At 43.3% G+C, this 27,000-nt stretch overlaps 1 protein-coding gene and 1 long non-coding RNA gene across 4 annotated transcripts in view; one reads left to right on the forward strand and one right to left on the reverse strand.

Moving 5' to 3' along the window:
* The window catches only part of LOC119508963, a 70,126-nt gene that overhangs the window by 41,713 nt on the left and 1,413 nt on the right, over window positions 1-27,000 (reverse strand). The window contains exons 1-2 of one of the 3 annotated variants that reach the window (XR_005211602.1): window positions 12,899-12,953; window positions 11,914-12,032 (exon numbers count right to left, since the gene is read on the reverse strand). This is a non-coding gene — a long non-coding RNA (uncharacterized LOC119508963). Of the gene's footprint in view, window positions 1-11,913; window positions 12,033-12,394; window positions 12,472-12,898; window positions 12,954-27,000 lie in introns of those variants that run through there. The other 2 variants (XR_005211601.1, XR_005211600.1) reach the window with 2 other exon arrangements.
* On the forward strand, window positions 331-26,442 carry VXN (vexin). Its single transcript, XM_037802696.1, has 6 exons — window positions 331-878; window positions 4,699-4,754; window positions 15,082-15,247; window positions 19,287-19,348; window positions 22,070-22,161; window positions 24,031-26,442. The coding sequence occupies exons 1-6, from the start codon at window positions 665-667 to the stop codon at window positions 24,212-24,214; spliced, it is 774 nt and encodes a 257-aa protein (XP_037658624.1). The 5' UTR covers window positions 331-664; the 3' UTR covers window positions 24,215-26,442.

Raw genomic sequence — 27,000 nt, forward strand, 5'->3', positions numbered from 1 at the left:
TATTTAGGATCTATAGAATTATTATATATAATAGGATATAGCATTAGAGATATATAGGATAATATAAATATACACAGGTATGAGATATAGGATAGTAAAAACATAACCTTTTTGTGACTAGGCACTTTTGGTGTCCGGGCGCAGCCTGTTACCATGTATTGTACCTGAAGTTGTGCCAGAAGATGCTAAACCCACAGCTCACTGGAAATGTCAGCCTTGTCATGTCCTAGCATGAGGCAAAAACACTCTGGAGAAACAGTCCTTTTGTTTAAAATAGAAACTTTGAAGGAAGCCAAGTTAACACATGACAAATTACCGAATATCCAGTTTTCTCCTGGAAGAGAAAAAAAAAATCCCTTCCTTTCTGGAATGAGACGGGGAATCGGAGGCACAAAGATTCATGCTTCCTTTTTGGTGAAACCCTCCAGCCCAGCTTGATGCTCCCGGGGAGGCGATTTTACTTCATCGTCACTTCACAAAAGAATTCCAAATTCACTGCGGCAGACACAGCAACGTAAAAATGTTAAGTGCATCCGAGCACGGGAGGGGACTAAAGCCTCCACACTCAACCAAAGGTTTGCAATAATAGGATTCATAAAAGAAAGGAAAAAAAAAAAAAGACAGATGGGATTAGAAAATGTTGCAGTGAAGACTCTGGAATGAGATGAGATCACAGCACCAGCCTGTCTGCCTGTCTTTTGTGGACCTGCACAATGCTCCCCGAGCCAGACTGAATCAGGAAACCTCTCGGCTAGGGGTTCAGAGAGAGGCCCCCAGTTCCCAGGCACTTCAGAGAGAGAAGGTAGAAACGATGCACCAGATCTACAGCTGCAGTGACGAAAATATAGAAGTTTTCACCACCGTGATTCCTTCCAAGGGTAAGTAAAATTGCCCTTGTCTGTTTCCTTAAATGAGGCATCTGAAGCAGGGAGAGTCAGACAATCACATGCTGTTTTACCAGGTTTTACTCTCAGCTCTCTGAGGTCTGATGGGCTTTCAGTTTTGAGGGTATTTGATTTTTTGAAAAGGAGGAACTTGGATAAACATCAGTCATTGAGAAACAATCCATAGGGGGTGGGAAATGAGGGTAGTTAAATACTCCTTGTTTCACTTAATTCAATTCCAGCAAAGCAATATACCTATCGAAAGTGACAGCAAGCCATTGTTTTGGGAAACAGATTAAAACAGAATTCCCAGGACAACTAAACAGAGTCTTTCATCTTCTCCAGTGAGCAAATGAGTTCTGAAATGAGAACCAGCTGGCTCAAAAGAAGAATTTCAAACTATGCCAGGAAATGAGAGTAGAATTACTCCCAACAGTGGCCTAAAGTCCAAAGAAGTGGTCAGATAAAGCCCTGACCCTGGGTTGGCCTCTACACAGAACCCCAGAGCCGCCCTCCTAGACCCTAACCTGGAACTAGCGAAAGGTGCCACAGGAGAATCGTGACGTCTGAGTGTCCTTGTGCTCAGCAGTGAACTGTTAAGTCCTGAGAAGGGCTTTGGGTGAGGGCTGCAAGTGTCTGCTTACTGGACAGCTCCTTGCCCCCTCCAAGGCAGCCCTTGTTCTCCCGGGAGAGCCAGTGACTCAGGCTTAGCCCCTGGGCTCATTGTCAGGCTTGAATGAAGGGGGCTGGATGTTTGCTGGTGTTGTGACTCCCCATTCAAGTGATTTTTTTTTCTTCCTCCGGTGTCAGCCTCCGACAGACCCACTGCTAGGGAGGGAGGGAGGGACAGAGAGACAGCCCAGCCACAAAGAGCCAGCAGAACATAAATTAAGCTTTAGACATCTATTGCCATTCAAGAAAGTGGAAAAAAGCTAGGAGTCTGCCCAACATGCAGGATATGAATTTCTCTCTGGTCACTCTTAAATGCACCTGGAAAGTCAAAGCTGGCCCTCTGATCCAGCAGTTTCACTTTTGGGTAAATAGCCCAAAGAAACTTTTATACACAGAGGTTCACAGGTGCATTGATTCTAACGGGAAAATTGAAAATAACCTAAATATCCACTAAGAGGGGAATGGATAAAATGTGGTGCCATCATACTATGGAACAATTCCAAGTAATCAACAGGAATGAACTAGGTCTATGTGTATTGACATAAAAATAATCTTGAAAGAATAATGTTGAGTGAAAAAATAAAAAGGCTGAAACTTTATATATAGAGTTGATGTAAATTTGGAAACACAAACAATACTACATATTGTTTATGGGTAACATACATACATACAGAAAAGAATGAAAATACAGGCTGGAAAGATAGAGATAAAATTAGTGATCTCAGTAGCCCTGGGGAGGGAGGGAAGTAGAATCAGGGGTGGATAGAAAGGGGCTCTCAACTTCACCTGGAATTTTTTATGTCTTTCATATGCAGAGAGAACAAATTGGAAGCAAATATGAAAATGTTAAATGTCTATTTTCTGTAATTTTTCTATTTAAAAATTTTATGGGGGGAAGTCAAAGCTGTATGGCCCCATTTAATTAAAAACATATACAATTCAAGAGCAATGTCACGCTTTACTTGAATAAAATCATTCAAGAAAGGTCCTTTGGCTCTATTTGTTTAGCATAGTGACTGAGAGTCTGCCCCTCTTCCATGCTGTGTGACCTTGGACAAGCTACTTAACCTCTCTGGGCCAGAGTTTCCACCTCTATAAAAGGGAGAAATAGAACCTACCTTCCAGGGTTATTATAGGAAAAAATGAGTTAATATATAAAGCATCTAGAACATTACCTGGTATGTAATAAGCACCATTAAATATATCACTTACAAAATAATTACTATTTTTATTCTGTATTTAGAGCAATGAATATATTCAGTCAAAGATAAACATTTAACCCTGTATTCCCTTCCTCCCATTTTTATTCATGGCCAACTATTGGTGTTAAACCAAGTGTTCATCACTCTGCACAGACACTGCACTCTCAGGAAGATGTTCTCTAGGAAAGGAGTCTTTGCGGTTTAACATTAGCTCATAAATGGATGAAGTCCACCTCTTCCCACTTCTTGCTATGCCTCATCTTGCCTTCCCCCACAGCCACCAAGCAGGAGGGCTCTCAGTGAGAAAAGGGGGTGCTGGCAGGTCTTTTTATTCACTGCACAGGAGGAAGATCGGTAACTCTGCATTACACCTCCCATGTTCCCTAACTGCAGAAATATTTGTTAGCTTGACTGTATTTAACAAGAGCTATCATCCTTTCTGCCATGCTCTTTCCCAAGTACTGTGGTCAAGCCGTGTCTGGCAATGAGCAATAAAGAAAGCATTTTCCAGGCACTGCACAAGCTCAGCAATATGGCAGAGGGGCCTGGTGGCCAAGACCCTGGGCCTTGCTCCACCATTAACTGTGAGACCCTCCCACCCCCCTCAGCACCCACATCTGCAAAGTGGAGCTAATGAAGACTACCTACCTCATAGACTTGCTGTGAGGAGGAAAGAGATAAGACAAATAGGCTGTCAGTCCGTGCCTGGCACCAAGGGACGCTCAACACAAGCCGTTATGACATTTATTGTTGTACAAGTCCCTCTTTCCAATACACACATATATTGGGCTCGTATAGTAGGTCCAACCTAATATCTACATTTGTTTAACCAAGCCATCTTCAGAGCTCACAGAAATATGACAACAGCAAACGCAATAGTGTTCCTTAAGTATTTTAAAGGCACAGGAGAAAGACCAAATCCGATACTGAGGACAAGTGTGTATTTTCACTTTCTAGAGGGAGAGAAAAAAGAAAACCTTTAAGGGAAGGATCTTACAGACTGCAATTCAGAATAGAGACAAAAGATAAGAGCTGTGGTTTTACCAAGAAATTGTACCAGAAGTTATTTCCTGAGGCACACTGGAGTGGATTTAATTCTGGGGTGAACAGTACCACCGCATTCAAAATAATTTCCTTGGGGAGACGCAACAATGGGGAGGGGGATAGAGAAAAGTAGGAGAAAACAGGGAAAATTCCAGAAAGAGAAAGCTTAACTGAGTGCTGCTGTCTCTAGGGGTCGTCACCTACAGCTTCTGTGTGCTCTCATCTTGCAGAGAAAGAGGGAAATAGTAACTACCACCACCGCTTCCTGGGAACCTACTCTTAGCCAGGTGCTGGACCAAGAGTTCATAAAGACAAGTTCATTTAATCCTTGCCACAGCCCTGTGAGGCAGGGGCCGTTATTATCCCTGCTTTACAGATGATAGTGAAATTTAGAGAGGTTGAGGAGTTCGTCGAAGTCACACGACTGGTAGGTGGTCAAGTTAGGACTTGCACCCCAGCAAACAGAGTTGGGAGCTCTGGCTGTCAGCCAGCATCCTATGCTCCCGGGCTTCACCCTGCATACGCTTTGCAGGCAAGTGACCACCACCACATCATCACTCCTCTGATCTGTCTGCTGTGTGATAAGAAGTCACTTCAAGTTTAAGCAGGGCAGCAACATGGTGTGATTTCAGTTCAAGGTATATCATTCTGGCCACAATGTGGAAAATAAGAAGACTGGGTCTCTCCATTTTCAACAAAGTACACATCTTTCCCAACCAAATAACATCTTAAATTGCAACTGGACCCAGCCTCTTCTTCCCCACTCTCTGTCCTCTATGCCCCAACTCCAAGCCAGGCCCTGAACTTCTCAGAAACCCAAATTTCTCAGTATTGTTCCTGAAGCTCTGCCAGCATCACAGCCTTCTCTAAAACCATTTCTTTATCCCTCTTTGCAGTGTCCAGTCCAGCCAGAAGAAGAGTCAAAAGCTCTCAACACCTCTTGACCAAGAATGTAAGGCAACTTCAATTTTGTTCCCCTTTGATAGACTTTCATTAAAATAGCAATGTCTGGATTCTTCACCCTCTCTACTATGCTGCCACCAAACAGGCAGCTTTTCTATTTCCTCTCCTTAACCCAAATACTTGACAAACATCAACCACACACCACACAGCCCTGAAATGGACCTCTAGACATTTTCTCCAAGCAGAGAGCATAAACCCATTTTATATACCCTTTTTTTTCTTGTTTAAACAGAGTCCACAGTGTGGATATAGCATGCCTGACCTATTGGCATTTATGTTCCATTTTTTTTTTCACCATTTTAAATAGCCCTGCAATGAACTTATTTGTACAAAATACTATTCTTTTCTTTTGGATTAACTCATTGGTACATAGCCCTCAAAGTAGAATTAATAGATGAAAGGATAAGAACAATTTCATTCACTCATTCATCAATTCATCAAATAGTTTAATTCCAACTATATTTGAGACACTGTTAGGTGTGGAGAATATAACAATGCTTTTTAAAAAGTGGTTTCTGCTTATACTTTTGTCACATATTGCCAGATTGCTCTCCAGAAATTCTGAGATTCTAGCAAAATGCTTTTCTGTGTATCTATGACCTTACCAACAAGGGCATTCTTTGTTTTTACACTGTGTTTTGCTACTTTAACAAACACATGCATTCCCTTAAAATTATTCTACATGTCTTTAGAACCTAATGAGGCTATGTACTTTTCATTTTATATAGGCATTTCTTTACATAAAAACTACCCATTCATCTTTGCACTGTATTTTAAAATGTCAACTGCTAAATTGTTTCCTCTTGGCTATTCCTACTTCTCTCCATCACAACTTTTCATAGAATACCACTTTGAGTTTTCAAGTATCTCGATTTTTAAAAGCCTATTCTCTATTTTTAAAAATAATTTTTAAAACCAGCGTCCTTGGAATGAGATGGGGGCTTTGTTGTTTTTATACATTGACTACTTTTTAAATTGCAAATGTAGTTCATGTGCATTATAAATTTTTTGTGTGTTAATTACAACATTTCAAACATTACAAAGGTATAATAAAATATAGTATACAAAATCATGAGATGTTGAAGGCTGTAGTGAGTAAGTATGTAGACTTTAGAGTCAAAGTCCCTGGGTTTAAATTCCAGTTCTGCCAATTTTTAGCTTCCTGATCTTGGTTAAGTTGCCTAACCATTCTGGGACTCAGCTTAACATTAATATGGGGATAAGAGCTCTGATCTAAAGAATCATCAGAAGGAGCAAGTGATTTAACACACATGAGATGTGAGGTCCAGAGCCTGACATACAATGAGTATTCAATCAGTGTTGGCATTTTTTTAGTGAAAATTTCCCATAAATTAACATATGATTATTATGCTTTATTGTCAGATATATACTGCTTTGCAATTTGCTTTATTCACTTAACAGTAAATCTTGAGCACCTTTCCATGCCAGTTAGTACATATAGATCTACCCCATTCTTTCTAGTGGCTGGATAGTATGTCAATGTATGAAAGCACTATAATTCATTTATCTGAACCAAATCTGAAGTCTTCTGGAGCCATTATTTAACCTAATCACCAATAAATGGGTTTTCCCATTTTTTTCTATTGCAAACAATGCTGTAAGAAATACTCTTGAACATATTTTTTTCATGCTCTTATCTAAACGCTTTTGAGGATCCATTCATAGAAATAAAAATTCAGGGTCAGATGATATGACATTGAAAAAATAGTATTGTCATTGCCAAATTCCTAGCAACTGTGTTTTAAAGTATCTTTTACAGAACACCCTGGTCAGCACTGTATGGTACTAACCTTGTTAATCTTTGACAATCCGATAGTTGAAAATATCTTATTAGTTTAATTTTCATTTTTAAATTATTGTGATTCTGCATCTTTTCATAGATTTACTGCTCATTTCGACATCTACTTATAGATTCCTAACTCGTGTTTTTGCCCACTTTTCTGTCAGTAGTATCCTTTTTTTTTAAAGGAGTTTTGAGAACTTTTTATATATTAGGAAAGAGAAGAACTTTTAAAAAAATTTTTTTTATTTTGAAATATTTTCAAACTTAGTTTAAAAATAATACAAAACCCATATGGAGAACTCCAATATACGCTTATCCCCCCAGATACCCAGATCCACTAATTTTAACATTTTGCCACATTTAAAGTATTTTAAAGCAAATCCCAGACAATATGCCATTTTATCCCTCAATACTTCTGCATGTGTCCCTGAAAAATAAGGATAGTCTCCCACATAACCACAATGCAGGGCAACAACTCTTTAACATCTAATCCCTCCTTTATATTCAAATGTCCCCTCTCGCACCCAAGAAGTCTGGCTTGTTTGAAGCAGGATTCCTACAAGGGTCTCATGTTGCATTTGGTTAAGTCTCCTTGGTCTCTTTTAATTTAGAACAGTCCCCCTTTGATAACCACATATTAATATAAAAATTTTCAAACATGCAGAAAAATTAAAAAGATTGCACAGTGAATACCCCATGCCCACTACCTGGATTCTACAATTTGTCATATATATCTCTATTTGCTTTTTTGCATCTGCCCTTAACTTGTTCTTCTTTATAAGTAACTTATTTTTAATTGTGGCAAAATATGCATCACATAAAAATCATTTTAACCCTTTTTAAAGTTAATATAAATATAATACCATGTAACTTTCATCATTATCTATTTCAAGCATATTTTCATCATCCCAAACCACAACTCATAGTCATTTAGCAATAACTTCTCATTCCCCCCACCCCGATAATCACTACTTTGCTTTCTGTCTCTAAAACTGCTTATTCTAAGCATTTCATATAAGAGAAGTCATTGTTTTGTCTTTTTGTGCCTGGCTTATTTCACTCAACATGAGTCTTCAAGGTTCATCCAGGCTGTAGCATGTAATGGCAGTGCACTTTTGATGGCTGAATAGTATTCTTTTGTATGGATAGATCACATTTTGTTTATCCATTCAGTTGCTGATGGATACTGGGATTGCTTCCTCTTTGTAGCTATTGTAAATAATGCTACAATAAATATCGGTGTAGAAATATCAGTTCAAGTTCCTGCTTTCAATTCTTTTGAATATATACCTAGGAGTGGAATTACTAGGCCATATGGTAATTCTCTGTTTAATTTTCTGAGGAACCACCAAACTGTTTTCTATAGTGGCCATACCATTTTATGCTCTTACTAACAATGTAGGAGGGTTCCCATTTCTCTGTATCCTCTCCAACACTTGTTATTTTCCATTATTTAAGTAATAGTCATCCTAGTGGGTGTAACATAGTATCTCACTGTAGTCTTAATTTGCATTTCCTTAATGGCTATTTAAGATATTGAGCATCTATCATATACTTATTGGCCATATGAGTATCTTCCTTAGTGAAATATCTATTCAAATCTTTGGCCCATTATTTAATTGGGTTGTTTACCTTTTTGTTGTTGAGTTATAGGAGTTCTTTATGTATTCTGGATATTGAACCATTATCAGATATATGGTTTCCAAATATTTTCTCCCATTCTATAGGTTGTCCTTTCACTTACTTGATAAGGTCCTTTGATGGACAATGGTTTATAATTTTGATGAAGTCCATTTTATCTATTTTTTGTATTGTTGCTTATGCCTTTGGTATAAGATCTAAAATTCCACTGGACCTCATCTGCCAATCTTTGCCTGTTCATAAGGGAGTTTAATCTACTGGATATTTAAGGAAATAACAGAAGGACAGATTTACATCTTCCATTTAGCTATTTGTTTTCTGTATGTCTTGTATGTTTTTTATTCCTCAATTACTCCATTATTGCCTTTTTTTGTATTTAGTTGCTCTTTTATAATATACCATTTTGATTTCCTTCTTTTCTCTGTATTTTTTAGTTATTTTCTTGGTGGTTACCTGTGTAACTACAACAAACCTCTTAAACTAATAACAACCTAGTTTGACCAGTACCAATCTAGTTTCAGTAGTCCACAAACTCACTACTTCTAAATATCTCATTCCCACCTTTATATTATTGTCTCAGATTACGTCTTTATCATTATGTGCCTATTAACATAAGTTTAAAGTATTATTTGCTTGTTAAATCATAAAGAAGGGGAAAAACAGTTTCAAACCAAATGTACAATAATACAACCCTTTATGTTTACCTCTGTAGTTATCTTTACTAACGTTCTTTATTTCTTCTTGTGGCTTCAAGTTACTGTCTAGTGTCCTTTTATTTTTGCCTGAAGGACTCTCTAGCATCTCTTGTAGAGCAGATCTTCTGGCAATGAGCTCTTTCAGCTTCAGTTTATCTTTAAATGTCTTAATTTTGCCCTCATATTTGAAAGCTAATTTTGTCAGATATAGAATTCCTTGTTGACAGTTTTTTTCATTAAGGTCTTTAAATATGTCATTCCACCATCTTCTGGCCTCCATGAATTCTAATGAGAAATGCACTATTAATCTTATTGGAGAGCCCTTGTATGTGACAAGTCACTTCTCTCTTGATGCTGTCAAAATCCTCTTTGTCTTTGGATTTTGACAGTTTAGCGCTAATGTGTTTTGGTGTGGAGCACTTAGAGTCTGTTCTGCTTGGAATTTATCAAGCTTCCTGAATGTGTATATTCATGTCTTTCATCAGATTTGGGAAGTTTCAAGCCATTATTTCTTCAAATAGTTTTTCTGCCCCTTTCTCTCTCTCTTGTCCTTCTGGAATTCCAGTGAAGCATAGGTTGGTATGCCTGATGGTGTCCCACAGGTCTCTCAGGCTCTGTTCATTTTTCTTCATTATTTTTTTCTTTCTGCTCCTCACACTGGATAATTTTAATTGTCTTATCTTCAAGTTCACAGACACTTTCTTCTGTCTTTTCAAATCTACTGAGACCTAATGAAATTTTCATTTCAATTAGTGTACTTTGCAGCTCCAAAATTTGTTTGGTTTCTTTTTATAATTTCCATCTTTTTGTTTTGTTCAGACATTTGCCTAATTTCCTTTAATTCTTTGTATCTGGATTCCCTTAGTTCATTGAACATATTTAAGACACTTGATTTAAAGTCTTCTCTAACAGCTCTAATCTATGAGCTTCCTCAGGGATGGTTTCTAGCCAACTCTTTTTTTTTTTTTTTTCCTACCTATGAATGAGCCATACTTTCCTGTTTTGTTGTGCATTTTTAATTTTTTTTTTTTTTTTTTTGAGAACTGGACATTCTGAATATTATGTCGTTTTAACTCTAGAAATCCAGTTCTCCCACTTGTCTGGGATTGCTAGGTTTTTGTTGTTGCTGCTGCCATCGCTGCTGTTAAAGGATGGAGCCATCAATTTGTAACTTTTCGAAACTAGGAATATTTAGTTCCCAACCAAAATTCTTGCCTTGAAGTTCTAATCTTTTTCAACACTCTCCTCCACATCTCTGGATCACTCCTCATACAAATACCAACTGGCTATACAAGGACAAGAATGCCATATAAATGCTTTGAAAATGGCAAACTAAATCATTACACGAAAGTAGTTAAATAAGGTCCTAGGGAGAAGATTGTAGGGGATTCAGAACCCAAACAGAGAATACAACTCTCAGCAGTGGACATGAATCCACTGGGGTGTGAGATACACAAAAACACCAAGACCCAGGACCCAGCCTCTTGGAATATCCAATTTACTTCAACATTTTTGGGATAAAATACTATATAGAAATATATATCAGCACTGATATTAAGGAACACAATGCAAAATTAGGAATTTTTAAGATAAAAAGACTTCTGTTTTCAGTGGGCACTTTGGAACCACGCTCTCACATCACCTAGAAGTGGAAATTTTTGAGAAAGACTGCTGTGTTCATGGCTTATGACTTTTTCTCTTGAAAATAGTTTTATTTGGAGAAAAACAATGATTCAAATATATGAATACATATAAAAATTGCTTTTGATCAAAAAATCAGAAGCTAGGCCCTTGTCTTCCAATATTCAATCTTCTTCCAGGTGGGACAGTTTAGTAATGCCCTCCAGCCTTTGGAGCTCTCCTCTGAATTTCTGATTTCCCCCAGCAGTTAGCCTAACTCATGCTCTGCTTATAAAGCTGGGTCCCAGCTGCACAGAACATTTAAATCAGAAGAGAGAAGAACACGTCAATCCCCTCGTTTTACAGACAGGAAAAGTGAGGCCCAAAGAATTGTCCCTGGTTTCTTGTGTCATCCAAGGGGTTCTTTGTTTCCGTTTGGGTTCCTTTTTGCCTTCTCTAATTTGTCAGTCTGACAAATTGGTTATCTTGCCTGGGGAAATCTTTCATATTTTGCAATACTCTAATGTACCAATGTTTACAACCTTTTTGTCCCTAGATTCCTATTTGTATCTCTTCCAGCCCCTTGGGCTATTACGTAGATGGATGTCAGATTCCTTCCTCTGCACCTCTCTCTCTTTCCTCCGAACCCTCAGGAATGTCAGAGTATCCCTGTCCATCTCTGGACTCCACCCGAGTTACACTTTCTTCTGAACCCAGGGCACAGTCACACACTGTTCCTTCTCTGGACAGTCTCTCCACCTGTCTTTTATTATTATTATTATTATTATGCAATTTTATTGACATCCTAACCATCCTGGTACCCACCAACCTCACAGAAGTAACTCAAAAGAACAAACTTACAAAGAGGTGGTCATTTTAGCCTCTCAGCCTAATGAAGCCATCTTCAAAATGATTCCAGGCCCCTTTCATAAGAAGCAGTAGGGTCACTATCAGGAGACTTGAGATTGCAAATGTAACATTCTCCCCAGATTTCCACCTTTCGGAGGAGGAGTTAGCCCTCAACAACATCCTGATTTTTTTTAAAATTCAGTAAGCAGTCAGCACCTGAAAATTCTCATTTGGTTGTAAGGACTTCTTTGGGCGTTAAAAAAAGGCACTCCATTGGGAAAACCACAATTCTAGTCCTGGCTCTACCCCTCAGAGCTCTGTGACTTTCAGAAAGACGCACAGCCCCTCTTGGCCTCAGTTTCCCTGTGTGTAAAATGAGGGAACTGGGCTAGAAAATTTCTAGGGATCCCTTTAGCCCCAAATCAGGGTGATTCCTCCTCACCTAAATTCTAACCCCCATCTGCCCCCTAGCCCAGGAAACAAACAAATGTGTGAGTCAAAAGTGTCAGTGGATGGACTCCTGGGGCTTTTGTGCTTACCTCTGTCTTCTGTTCTTTCCATCTCTGGCCTCTTGGAGATGTCAGGGCAGCATCAGTTTGCAGGGGCCCAGCTGGCTGCACTAGTACTTTCCCCTACTTTCAGCTGGCAGTCTGCTAACCTGGAAAAGGGAAATTCCAGTATTACACCCTTGTTCCTCCTTTCCCCTTCCAATTAATACCCACCCACCCCCAATCTCCCATTCCCCGCCAAACCCCTCAGCCCCCTCTCCCACCCCAGCCCATGCTCAGGTGCTAAGGAGCCTGCTCTCACACCAGTCTGCTGTCAGACCAGTGGCTGCAGCGACAAGCCCACACTGTGTCCACAAACCAGAAAATAAACCGGCCCGTCAGGAGGCCACAGCCTTTCATCCAGCGGAATCTTCCCTGTTGTGGGCCTAAAGCCCACCCTGGGCAAGCAGATCCTCCATTTTTGTGTGAAAGGAAACCCAAGGAACCAGCCCAGGGAAGGAACGAGCCTCACCTCCAACTCCAGGAAACCTCCGCCATCCGGCTCCTGGGCTGAGGGCTCTCCAGCCCCCTGGTATCTACCCGCCTCCCCCACCCTCACCCCCCCACAGTGCAGGGAGGGTCTGAGGACGGCGCCTTTCCCGCCTTTCCCGCCTTTCTCCTTCCTGGAAGGGAACATTTGCCTCCGCTCCAGATGAGGGGACGCTGGAGGAAGGCAGGCCTTTCCCCACGGTCCCCACCCCCCCAGGTTTTCACGTCCTGCCTCACTTTCTCATTCTACCAAGTGGGCTGAAAACGCTGCACCGGTCCTCACCCTCCTCCCTTGGAGGATTGCTGAGAGAATGAAAATAAAACCAGGAACAGCTGTGAAGGAAGTTCGACAGTAAAGAGCCCAGGGGGTGTCAAGTAGTGAGCTCCGGTCTCTTGGATTCACCAGGGGAGTCACATTCCCGGGGCTGGGGGCCTGATGCCAAAGGCACGCACGTGGATGGGGGTGGGGGGTGAGGCTCAGAAACACCTTCAGTCTTGCAAATCCCGGGGTTCTGGGCGACATCACCGCAGAGAGCAGCGCTGGGAGGAGGGAGAGAGGGTGGGCGGAGGGGCGGGGCCGGCGCGGATCGTGGGCGCCCCACGCGCTCTGCGCGCCGAGGGCTGCGGCCCTCCCTGGGGCTGCCCTCCTCCGGGATTAAGGCTTTACTGAAAGCCCAATAAGCGGTAGGACTTCCCTTCAGTCCCAAAGACAACTCCTAAATGCCACGGCTTTCTCCAGAGGTGCCGAATGAATGAATCAGGGCCCTAAAATGGACCTGGGAAGAGTTAATTTTTCCTAACCCAGATAAGACCGAATTTGGTACATACTAATTTTCTAAACAAAAGGATATTTGTGGTAAACTGAAGCAAAGATTGACAGCTTCTCTTTTTTTACTCTGTGGGAGATATGAAAAGTTGAAGCTTCTCTCAGATGCTGTGGGCACAAAGAAGAGAGCCAGCTAACTCAAGCCTCCACTTCTCCACTAATGACAGGCATTTACTGTGCCCACGTACAGCGAGCGGGGAACGAATTCCCCTTCCCCCATAACCACTGAGTGTCCAAACGGAGTCATCGTCATCATTGACAATCTAATAGGAGGGGGAAAAAAGTTACTCTTAATTTGCATTTATTTAATTATTAATGTTCAGCATCTTTTCAGGTTATTGGCCGTTTGTATTTCTACCAATTGCCTGTTCCAATAATTTTTGCCCCGTTTTTGTATTTTTTCCATCTTTATTGATTTTTACGAGTTCTATGTACTACGGATAATTCCCCATTACATATAGCAAATGTTATATTCATTTCAATTCTAGTGTGTATTTGTTTGCTTTTACATAATCCTTGATCTGTCCAGTATTCATTTTAGTGTGAGAAGTGGACAGGGGCTCATTTTCCCCCATAGGTCTTTCAATATTTATGAAAGAACCAATCTTTCTCCACTGAGCTGAAATATCTCCCTGTTATATACAAAATCCAGTGTTGTTTTTGTTTTTGTTTTGTTTTGTTTTGTTTTTGCTTCAGCATCCCCAAAAAGCAACCCAGTTGTCTATGTGGTTAACTGAGAGATCTGTGACAGGCTAGCGTGCAAGGGCTGAAACAAGCCCACTTCATCCACAGATGCACAGGATCTGGCAGAACATGTCCCTGCGAGATCTGTGTGGAAGGAGTGCGTGAGCAAGTGAATGGGTAAATGCACCCCTCGGTGAAGCTGCAACGTAAAACTGGAGGTTCCAGCAAGCTCCAAGGAGTAAGGAAATGCAATGAATGGCCCTAATGTCCTAAGTATGTAGGAAAACAGGCAGGGTAAGAGCCAAAAAACTGCTAAGATTCTCTTCATGACTCCCTGCCTTGAGATAAAATGGCCAGTACTGTTTGTCTCATGTTTTGACATTTAAATTATTTTGACAATTTAAGTAATTGTGTTACAGTTTTCGAGGCCTATTTTGGTGGGCCCTGAGCCAAAGGAGTATTTTCCCTGAATGTACTCTGCCAAACAGTTATTCGGCAGGTAATCATTACTGAAGTATCTGAAATGTGTCTTCAGAAAACACCTCAGCACACATACAGCACTCTGTTGTGGCTTATAGGATTCCACTTACAAACCCCTAATCTCTCCAACACCCGGACATGGATGTTCTGCACATATGGGACAAGTGGGAGCCTTAGGGGTTGCACCTGTTCTGTTTTGCCAGCAGATTCCTTCTTTTTAAAGTCTGAGAAGTGGTTTGGAACTGAGTCCTCCTCCTCTGCTAGAGCATCTCAAAAGCTGCTCTCTGCATGATCAAGGCCATCCACTTAGCTCCAAAGACTCTAGGTCTTTGGTTTTCAGAACTGTGATCATTTCAGATAGTCTGTTGTATCGTCAACCCATATGTCAGGCCAGGGGTCAGGTAACCTGCTCCCATTTTTGACCTGATGGTTCAGCCATCCAGGAACCACTCCCCGTCATTTCCCTATACCACAGTACCTTTGGGCAGTCTGAAGTTAACACAAACTATCTGTTAATGATCAGTTTTCTACCTACTGATCCTAGTATTCACTAGAATAGGGAAGGTTCCAAAAATTCATTGTCACTACAAGGTCCATCTGGAAAGCTAGTCCTGGATCCCGGCCATCAGTCCCGAGATCTAAGGAGACAATAAGCCAAGTGTCTTCCCTCCTGGCTGCAGGTGGTGATCGAGTCGGACCTCTACCCTCACCGGCCCCTGGAGCTGCCCTCACATCACGGCGACCGGCTCCACTCACTCGGCCGGGATGGCGAGGGCCGCAGGTTTGGCCGGCTCCCGAATGGACGGCTGCAAGGACCCCATCTGGCCAAAACCCCTGCCAGACCTGGTACGTTAGCCCTGGCTAAGAGATCCCTGGAACCTCCTTGGTGAGCAATTATCCACTTAAAGCCAATTACACTTGTGTTTTCTTACTGACTTTTCTTCCTGCTGCCTTCAATCACACCAGGTGAGCAGAGCACCTGTGGCTTGGGGAATACACTTTTCCCAAATAAATGCTGTTGTTGCCATGAAAACACCTGCTCTGAGACCTCACCTACAGCAGCACCACAGTACACCTTCCACCTATAAAACATTCCACAGCTCAAGGAGCCGATTCTGGGTATGTGGAGTGAGTACAGATGCTTTCATCTGCTCTGTGTCATTCCATGGGAAGCAGTGCTGTATTCAGGAGGAGATGAAAATTGCTATGCTCTGGAGCAGAGAAAAACCTTTAGCCATTGTAGACGTGACCCATGAAGCAAAAAAAGCTTGAATTAGTTATTTTACTGACATTATGTGTGTGCACATGTATATGCATGCATGTAATTATACAAGATCTTCATAAACTGCCATTTTAAAATCTTATTTTAGATTTGAATAACAACTTTCTGTAAACTTACAACATCTGTAATAAAAAATACATTAAAAGATAAAAAAATTAAATATGGGCTAATTCAAAAATCTGTAAAAAATAATTGAGGAGCAAATTAATATTGAAAACTGGAAACATTATAGTTTTATCTCAGATACTATTTTTAAAAATGGCTTCCTTCCCAAGCAGTTAAGCAGGAATCTGTGCCTAGCTCGCCAAAGTCTATGATGGCATTTGGCCTTTAATTGCTGTTTCCTTTATTTCTGTTATGCCCACAGCCTAAAGATATTTGTAGTTTAACTCCAAAACAACACCATAGAAGGTCTGGGGTGTCCTTCTCAAACCCTTTGGGTATTGACAGGTTTGTTTGTATGTTACGAGAGCTGAAATAAGACTCCACTGAGCATGTCCATTCACCTGTCCATCTTCTCTTTCTCTTTCCTCTTTCACAGACACTGAACTAGACTGCTAAGTCTTTTTTGATCACTTACACCCTGATCCTTTTTTATGATCCTACATATAAGAATGCATAAATCAAGCTACATTCTCTAGTTACGTGATTACATATATATTTATGTGTGTGTGTGTGTGTGTGTGTGTATAGTGAAAGCATTAGGAAAACCACAATCTGCCATGCAAATTAAGAAGAGAGATTTTTCTGTGTCTATATATAGGTAGGTGGGTGGGTGGGTTTATATATGTGTAGAAAGAGAAAAAAAAGAAAATTTATCTTCTCTACAAAATCATAAAGGAAATTTAGAACCATGCTTCTCAAATTTTAACGTGTAGAAGAATTGCCTGCGAATCTTGTTAAAATGCAGCGTCCAATTCAACAGAGCTGGGAGGGGCCCAAGATTTTATGTTTCTAACAAGCTCCCAGATGATGGTCATGGCCCAGGAACAACACAAGGACCTGAAAAGATTTGGAGGTCCTGGAACAGAGAGATGCCCAAAGGGCAGTTCCCTGACCAGTAGCAGCAATGTCACCTGGAGTTGGTTAGAGATGCAAAGTCTCAGCCCCACCCCACCTGCTGAATCAGAAGATCTGGAGTGGGGCCGAGAGATCTGTGTTTGAAGAAGCTCCCCATGTGATTCTAATGCACACTGAAGTTTGAGAGCTATTGCTGTATGGCAACAATGAGCCCCCTCCCCCTGCCTGCAATTTACAATTTGCGGGAAAGGGAACTGAAGCCATAATAGCTGTTTGACCTACCCAAGGTCACACTGCTTATTAGCAACAGAACTGAGATTAAATCTCAGGCCTCTTCATTCCCCAGCTAGTACCTCTTTCCCCAGAAAATAATGTCTTCCCAACTATCAAGTTTTAGGGGTCACTTTCATTCCTTTCTAGATAATTTGTGGAAGCTTGCACTGACGAGTCTGTCCTTTATTCTGAAAGATGAGAACAGTAAATGTTCGCAACACATGACAGTGAGCTCAAGCAGGGAATGTATTCATCAGGTTAAAATAAAAGAGAGATTGAGCTGGGCATTGGTTCAATTCCTCCAGCTCCCCCAATCTGGTGGATTTTAGAGGCAGTGGGGGCGAGGGAAGGGTTCTGGTTCAAAGCCAGACTCGGTGCTTCTCCAGAGGAAAGGCTCCACACAACCTTGGGCATCAAGTCCCCGCCAGAAGGTTGTGCACGTAAAACACAAACCCATCTCCGAGGATCTCAGATCTGGTGATTTCTTTTTCCTGAGCTGAAGGAGAAAGCTCCTGGACATTTCGGCCTTCTTGCACAGGAGAAAGATGTTCTGAAGTATCTTGGAAATCACACGGGTGCTGGAGGCAGAGCCTGGCTGAGAAACCCTCTCACCACAAGGCCGAGAGCAGCTGAGCCTCAGGGGACCTGGAAAAGGGGTGCTCCCCAGCCCTGGCCCGGGAGAGTCAGCCAAGAGAATGTGGAAAGTGTGGCGCCCACGTCGTCTGTCTGCTGGACCTCTACGTCACATTGTCCTCAGGCATCTCAGAATCAACTTGTTCTAACCTGTCTCCTCATCTCAGTTGGGGCCACAGCCCCACAATCCAGGAAGCCCCTGGGATTTTCCCCTAACAACTCCTGTCCATCCCCCCAGCCCAACCCCTCACACACTAAACACAGTGTCAGCTCCTAGATATTTCTCATCTCTCCCTCTTGGGGAGGGCTCAGACTCCCCTCATCTCTTATCTGGCAACCTACCATGGTCCTCAGCTTCCGGGACCCCCACCCTCGCAAGGCTGCCAGAGGGGATTTTCTAAAGCAGAAATCGGCCCTGTCATCCCTCGGCTTTAAACATTGAGTGCCTTCCCATCACCCACCAGATCACGCCAAGGGCCCCCCAAGACCACCCCCCATTGATGTCTCCAGGGCCAGCTCCTCTAGCCCTCCAGCAGTCCTGGCTGTAGTGTAATTCTGTGACTGCTCCATTATACTCTATCACCTGCCCTTCACTGAGGCTCTTCTCTCTGCAGAATGTTATCTCTGGAGCTCATTACCCGGCAAGCCCCACCTCCTCCCAGATAGGGTCAGCAGTCCCTCAGGAAGCTTCCCTGGTCCTGCAAGACCACCGCTTAAATCATCCCTGCCTGGCTTCCTCACACTTTTTATGTATCTCTAAAGCCTCAGTTTCCTCATCAGGAAAGTGGGGACTGTTACAAAATCTACCTCAGGGTTGCTGTGAGGATTACACGAGATACTATGTGCTTTACCCTCAGCGCTGGCAGACAGTAGATACACAAAACTAGGAGCTGCAGAATTATTATCAATCAAACCGGAACACTGTACCTTATGGCTTGATCTTGGTAGTCTTGTAATCTTTCATATTATTAGCACTGAGATGCTGTGCTCTTGAGAGGGTGTTTTATTTCTCTGTGCTGTGGTGTGATAGGAGGGGGCTCAGCCTGGAACCTCTGTCCCAAGAGAGGACTGAGTTGGGAGCCAACTCCCCCCTACCTATTACTGCTATCACAGCTCAGTCCCTGGATTCATGGAAGCTGCAGCTTCTGGGTTGAAATGGCTCAAAAGTACATCGGAACAGGAGGGAGAAAGCCAAGAGGCGCTCCACAGATACAGATACCTCTAGTGTGTTCCATCTCTGGCACACAGATCTGATAAACCCCAAGGCTTCCAGGTCATGGGGCCGAACTTCCAACGCATCTGCTTGTTTTAAAAGATGGGTGTCCGGGAGCAGCGTGTGGAATAGCCAATGCCAGCTGTCAAGGCTTCCTGCCTGGGGGCCTCTTGGGACAGGAGGCCTCAGGAAGGGAGGAGGTAAGGGCACATTCTTTGAGCACCTACTGCAGGCAGACATGGTGCCAAGGGCTTCCACACATGGGTCTCGTGAGGCCTTACTCCAGCCCCCCTGAAGGCTGCCCGGAGTGCAGGCGACCCCTCCGTTTTGCTGCTTGATCCAGAGGCCTTTAGAAATTCCCTGCTTGTGACTGATGGGCTATCCAGATAATTGAAGTGGAAACACAGGAAGGCAGAACACAGAGTACCACTGAGTCATTATTTCATCTGTGTTCAATGTTGCAGGGGGGATTTCCGAGCCCAAATCATCAAATCTGTGCGGGAATCGAGCATATGGAAAATCTTTGGTAAGTAAAACAATTCTGATTAGCTTATTGATCTGATTATGCATTCAACTTCTCCTCATGGCCGTTATTACTGTGCCGTGAACAGGGATGAATTGTCCTTTGGTCCAGATCTCAGCTTTATTAGGAAAGCATAACTGGAGGTTCATAGCTCCTGAAAGTGCGCCAGTTGACCCTGTGTTGTGTTCTTGTGGCCCACCACCAGTGCTTCCCTTTTTCTTGGCAGAAATTCAGGTTTCAGGCAAACAGGCTCATGGAGGTGATAGTGTCACCCCATGGGCATCCCATAAATGGGGAGAAGGAACTGGTTCCCACGTTGTCCAGCCTCTCCACCCCATTCTTCTTTCACAAATTGGACAGGAGATGTTGAGGGCTCCCTCTTGAACTTGGCAGGAAATTTAATTCAGGAATCTCTGTGCTGTGCTAATCACTGTGCTGGGAAAAACACCCAAATTGGCAGGAGGGAACAAGCTTTCTTTTTTTTGTCAAAGGAGCCCCCTTCCCGCCCTGACTGGGGTAAATCTGGCATGGCTGGGTGGTGGCACAGAGAGGTTAAGGCAGGAGGTGGAGCAGATGCCTTAGGCTGAGGCCATCCAAGGTTAGGGGGAAGGGGGCGGCGGCTCACTGCCCCGACCAAGTGCCCTTGGCAGCCCTTGGATTGGGCTAGGTGGTGGCGGTAACACATGACAGTGGAGCAGAAATTTTAATGAAGAGACGGCTTGACAGATCGGCCCCTCCCTTCCGGGCATGGAGACCACGGGGCTGGGTCCTGCAACTCATCAGAGGCCCGTTATCCCAGGGCCCGAGAGCCATCCAGAGACCAAGCTTATGCAACCCTGAAATGCACTGAACGAGAGTGGACTAAGGAGTGGGTGGGGAGCAAGGCCTTTCCTCCAGGGTGGAGGGGGGCCGGGCGAGTGTTTGCCCAGGCGGTTGGCTCGGTGTGGAGGCAGAGCTCAGGAGAGACCACCAGGTGGCGCAGTAGCCCCGCCCACAACGGGGGCCAGCTCCAGAGTTGAGCTGGAGAGCACAGTGCCTTTGGCTGGAGGTTCCCAGTAATTCCAGAAATGTGATGACTGTACTCATTTGACAGGGTCTGGGGCGGAGGAACAAAGCAGAGTGTCCGTCCCTTGACCCAGCAACCTCTGGACTGAGCCCTGGTCAGACCAGCAGTTAATTTTCAATCCAGAATGTGTTTCTTGAGCACCTGCCACCTCCTTTGGAAGGGCTCAGGAGGGCCACCAAAGGGGTCAAGTTTCAGACCCTGGCCATGCATTTTGTTTCGTTTTGTTTTGTTTTAATTCAATTTTATTGAGATATATTCACATACCATACAATCATCCAAAGTGTACAATCAACTGTTCACAGTACCATCATATAGTTGTGCATTCATCACCCCAATTTGTTTTTTGAACATTTTCCTTGTACCAGAAAAAGTGAAAATAAGTATAAAAATAAAAGTAAAAGAGAACACCCAAATCATCCCCCCCACCCTATTTTTCATTTAGTTTTTGTCCCCATTTTTCTACTCATCCATCCATACAGTGGTTAAAGGAAGTGCAATCCACAGGGTTTTCACAATCACACTGTCACCCCTTGTAAGCTACATTGTTATACAATCGTCTTCAGCAGTCAAGGCTACTGGGTTGGATTTTGATCGTTTCAGGTATTTACTTCTAGTTATTCCAATACATTAAATCCTAAAAAGGGTTATCTATATAGTGCATAAGAATGCCCACCAGAGTGACCTCTCAACTCCTTTTGAATCTCTCAGCCACGGAAAATTTATTTCGTTTCATTTTGCATCCCCCTTTTGGTCAAGAAGATGGTCTCAATCCCACGATGACGGGTCCAGATTCATCCCTGGGAGTCATATCCCACTTTGCCTGGCCATGCGTTTTGCAATATTTTGGGGGAATAGGACACTGGACAAACATATGGAACAACTAGAGACAGATCTGGGGGCAGGAGGGTTGCCAAAACCTGTCCATTGACACTAAGGCCTCAATCCAGAGAGTAAAGGGAAAGCCAGGACAAAGGCATGCAGGGCTGTGCACAAGTACTAGGGGAGTGGTGGACTGGGGCTGGGGGCTCATGCACAGTGAGACCACCCCTCACTGGGACAGGTCTTCTCCACATGGAAGGCAGAGTTGCACAGATAAGGTGGAGTCTGAGTTTGAGCATGGTGCCCAGTTGACCTCAGTCTGTGCATGGGGCCTTACTATTCTGGGGTCAGGAGTGGTGTGGTGAATTTGGTGGATTTATTTGGATGCAAGAGCTCCAAGGGGACAGTTGTTGAAGGTTGCAGCAGTGGAAATGGAGGGGATGGTATGAATCTAGGTAATATTTCAAAGCAGGTGTCTTGAGGACTTCACAATTAGATGGCCACACATGGTGGGGTGAGGGGCTATGACGTTCCCATGTAAGACTGAGTGGTTCTCCCTCCTTTTCTCAGGGTCAGTGGTCCTTAGAGGGTGGTCCCCGACCAGCAGCATAAGCAGCACCTGGGAACTTGTCAGAAATGAAAATTCTCTGTCTTCCCACCAGCAGTCTCTTTTAACAGAGCCTCCAGGGTTGTCTGGCGCTTGCTGAAGTGCGAGAACTTTTGCTCTAGGTTGATTGCTATTCAGTTTAGTTGTCCGCTTTTGAAATGGTTCTGGTCAGTGCCAGAGTTGGGACCACGGATCCATCCTCACATTCTGTTTCCCCTTCCTGCCACCAAAGATTCCTCCAGTCCCCCGGATTTCGGTGAAAGCCCCAGCGGTCGCGGAAGGGACAGCCACGGGCTCTGAGAATGGGGCTGTTCAGACAAAGGGGTAAGTGCTGGCTCCCAGCTCTGCCACCTGGGGGGCTCAGCAGGAGAGTAACAGGTGGCCTGGCTCGCAGACTATCAAGATGCTAAAACGGAACCCAGGCCAGCTGTAAATTGCCTTTTAATGAAGGCAATCTCCCTGGTCTCTATTTCCCTAGGATTAAGCTGAAGGGTCTTTGATGGTTTCCACTCCATTAACGCAGCTTTTCAGACTGGGAGAAGTGTCATTTGGGAGGGTTTTTTTTTTGGTTAATTAGATAAACATAATCAGGCGCCAGAATCAGAGCCTCCCCTATGCACGCTGGCATCAGAAATGCCTCAGAATTAGGTTAAGGGCTGCTGCCCAGTGGCAAAGAAGTGAGCAAAATAGAAAAGTTTCAAACCAAACATATAACCTCCGTGTTACTAGAAATTCTGGTCCAGAACCAGCGGTGAGGGGAGCAGGAGTGGATAACCTCCTCCCACCCAGCCTTCACTTTTTAACTAAGACAGAAGACATTAACCACGAATCTCAGATTTATTCAACATGTACTTTTAGACCCGCCACCTCTGTCCTCAACTCCACAGGTAGCAGAGAAGTGGTTTAGCATATGATTAAGAGCGTGGGCTCTCGACTAGGGTAGCTCTGCTTTCTGACCTGGCACTACCACTGACTCGCCCTGGCTTCAGGCAAGTTGTTTAGGCCTCGGTGTCTCCATGTATTAAAACACACACTCAGATCCTCACATCCAGTACCTATCCTGAGCGATTATCATGAGAATTAAATGAGCTAATGTGTGAAGAGCTTAGTGCACATTATTATCTTTCTTCAAGAAACTTACAATCTAGGAATTGGGGAGATGTGTACCTGGGAGAGTGTTAGTTGAGTGTAAAAGGGAATAAGGCATAAAATGTCAACCTGGTGCACCCCTCCAAAGCTGTGGGGGTCAGAGAAGGAAAGGACCAGTGTAAAGCACTTCTAGATGAAAGAAAGTTAAATTCCAGAAAGAATTATAAAAACCAATGCATGTGTCACTCAACCTATGAGAATGTCGTTGGAGAAAAGTAAAAAAAAAAAAAGAAAGAAAGAAAGAAATCAGTTGGATTGTATTATATACCAGTAGCAAAATCTTCTGAGTGGCAATAGCTATTGCTGACAACTGGAGCAAGCCAGCAAAAACATCATGGTGCCTGGAGAGGTGCCAACCTGGAAAGAGTTGCAATAAGTTCTCAATGGCTCCTTTCTCTCTAAGAGCAGAAACTCTCATTTCAATTTGTTCCAAACTCCGGATATTGAAAATAAAAGTAAAGCCAAATGTTCAATAAATGAACATTTATTGAGAGTTTACAAGGTTTGGATTATTTATTATCTCATTGCCTCCTCACAAAAGCCTACAAATTGGATGAAATTATCCCCATTTTGCACGAGGAATCTGAGGGTGGTAGAGTAGAGGTTACATTAACTTGCCTGAGGTCATATAGTAAGTTGGGGAGCAGGATTCAACCCCAGAGCTGTGTGGCCCCCAAAGGCGATGTTCCTTCAAGAGCTTTGGGACATCTGCCTTTTCCAGCAAGATTGTTTGCAAAGAGGTGGGAGGGTGGTAAAGTAGAGCCTTCAGCAGGCCATGCCCCAGAGAGTGGGTGCAGGAGCAGAACATGAGATCTTATGGACAGTGTACTCAGGCCTCCTCTTTCCCTCACCCCATGCAATGTTTGTGGAGGGAGGGTAGGGGGTGCTGTTTCCATTGTGGACCCCCCAACTACACAGGGCTGGTCACAGGATGTTTGAGCAGAGGAGTAGAAGAGAGCTCTGGCCACTCTTCTCAAGGCAAAATTTAAAAGTCTGACTCAGTGAAGTGTTGGTCCTCCCCACCCACCTCTGGCTTTCCTTTAGATCCAGACATCTCAAGAAGATGGCGGAAGAGTATCCAACCCTTCCCCAAGGAGCGGAAGCCTCCCTACCCCTGACAGGAAGTGCTTCCTGTGGTGTCCCCAGCATCCTCCGGAAAATGTGGATGAGGCACAAGAAGAAGTCTGAATATGTCGGAGCCACCAACAGTGCCTTTGAGGCCGACTAGAGATGACCTTTCCCCGGGTGCCTGGTGATGGCCGAGGTCCACTGGACAAGCAGAGGAAACTTCAGGATTGCGACTGGGCCACTTCCACCTTTGCTAGTAGGAGCCAGTTGCCCAGGCTTAGGGTGCAGCAAAGGAACTTCCTTTGAAGGTAAAATAAAATGGTTCCTGCTTAAAATTGCTGAAGCCACTGGTCTGAAAGTGCTTTGGAAGGTCATAAAGTTTATATCCCTGTGTTTAAGCAAAACCACACCAAAATTGAACTTTCCTAACCCACTTTAAAGAACTTAAGGAAGGAAGAAGGAGATTCCTCTGTCTTCCTCAAGTTGTTCTAATGTAAGTGATTTCCAGCATAAATGTAAGAGCTTCATGTTTGAGGCACTGTAGACACAGAGTTCTTATTATTCCTGCTATTGCATTTATTTCACCTCAACGATTTTTAATGACAACATGTGAATATTTACTTATTAGTTCTAATATCCACCTGATAGTGTGGATATTAAACTTATTTTGATGATCATTTGGCATGATTGCATGAATTCTCTATTTCTTTTGTGTGCAGTTCTTCTATAGAAAAACATGATTGAAACTTAAATATTGAATGTTATTGTTTTCTGAAGTAGCATAGTCTAGAGGAAATAACATCTCGCTTCAGCTTAACGACTAACTTTTGAAAGTGCTTTCCCATCCATTATCTCTTCATATCTTCCCCAAGTCCCTGTTGAAGCAAGCACAATTATTTCCAATCTGCATATAGGGAAACTAAGGCACCAGGAGGTCATGTGACTAGACACCAGGTCCTCTAGTTCATCTCCAGCAGACTCCTTGCTTTTCTTATTCTAGCAACTGATTTGAGGAGGGTTTTGCAAACTGACAGGTGGGACCATGGCTCTGGGGTCAACCTGCCTTTGAAGGGAAGAATGTGATAAACGTAGAGCACATAAACGACTTGAATGAAATACATCATGTATTAATTTGAACCAGAAGAAATTGTCATTTTTGTAGGTGAAAACCAATTGAATATCAATTTCTTATAGTTCAACCTACTATATAAGATTACACTTTCATTCTTTCAATGGAAATGTCATCACTGATTCCATTGTCAATTTCAGGAATCTTAAAACAATTATATAATAATAATAGTAATGATGATAATAGCTACCATTTATTGAATGCCTGCTATGTGCCAGCCCTCATCCTGGGCACTTTACATACATTACCCCAATCTTTGTAACAACTCTGAGTTGGGTGGCCTTATCCATTTAGTAGATACCAGTTCAAAAAGGTTAAATGATTAGTCTGAAGGTACCTCTCTCATACAGGTGTCAGGCTTCAACATCTGCGTTGTAGCTACTCCTTTATACAAAATTCAGAACATAGAGGAGGACCAACGTAAGTAAATCTCATCTCAAATGCTAAACTTAATTGATTTGTGGAGGCTGCCTGGAGCGCTGTGTTGAGATGGAATCTGAGAAAAGACTGGAGTGACCAATCAGTAATGCTTGCTCAGAGAGGGGATTAGCAGCATATGCCATGCATATTTGTCACCTCTGACCTAAACTCTGCCCCTGGAAGTCTTATTTCCTAATTCAGGAGTCCACAGTTCTTTCAAGTAATCCAACCCACTTAATGATCTCATGGTGCAGTTGACCTAAGACTGCTGGAAAGCACCATGTCTTGGTTGAAAGAAGAGGAGAGCATTACAGGTCTCTGACTCAGCGGTTCTTCATATGACATCTACCCTGTGGCCACATGTTGCTTTTTGCTAAGTTACCTGTTTCTTTTTCCCAGGTGAACAGTGGGGTGGAGGTGGGGGGTTGAGGATAAGAGGCCTGGGCTTCTGGGCTTTCATCTTGCTGACCTCTCAGTCATTGTTCTAAACTCTGGACAACCAATCCTTGCATCCAAACATGCTCTCAGAGACCTGAGTACCAAGTGTTCCTTCCATGAGGAGCTAGTCCCAATGGACTGTCCAATAGCCTTACACAGTATAGATCTGAGGTTCTGGAACAAAGCTAGGGAACACAGGTGATCTATACTGAACATATCCGTCAAGTATCCTAAGATTATTTATTTTAACTTATTTAATTTATAACTAATGTCTAACATGGCAGCTGGAGATTTATGTAGGATGGAACTAACTTATTTATTTTTAATTTAAATATTCCATGGTGAAGTGTTTTGCCTTGTATTTTTTGCTTGGTCAATTCCAATAAAGATAAAGAATGCTCTGTTTGTGACGTTAATAAACCACCACAAGAGGCTCATTCATGGAATGAGAAAGAAGGGGTTCTCAAAGGGAAAGAACTATGTATCTGGCCCTCACTGCTCCTGTGTCTTACTGAGAGGCTTATAAGAAAGAATCTGGCATGTTCCTTCCATCCTAAGGCAATGTCTGGTTTTGATATTACCGGCCCTCCCTGCCCAGCAGTCAACACCAGGCCATTTCTGATGGCGCCTGGCCTGGCACGACGTGTCCTCTCTGGACTTTCCGTTCTCCCTGCTGTTGCTGAGCTGACCCCTCAGTCCCCACCACAAACCCTAGGGGACCCAGTGGCCGTCCCCAGCCTCTCGCCCCTGGGCGGGAGAAGGACACAGCCTTTCCCCTCTGCTGCCCACCTCGTGTTCAGCCTCGCTGGAGCCTGCCTCCATGACTCATGCTGCAGCCACTTGCTGAAGGACGCCAAGGCCAGCTGCAGACAGCCGGCCGGGAACAACCAGGACTAGAGTCTCCTGGAGCCAGAGGCACCAGGGCTTCCAGGACATTTAGGGTAATAAAATTGTCTCTC

Source organism: Choloepus didactylus, chromosome 14, assembly GCF_015220235.1.
Source record: "Choloepus didactylus isolate mChoDid1 chromosome 14, mChoDid1.pri, whole genome shotgun sequence".
Taxonomy (NCBI): domain Eukaryota; kingdom Metazoa; phylum Chordata; class Mammalia; order Pilosa; family Megalonychidae; genus Choloepus; species Choloepus didactylus.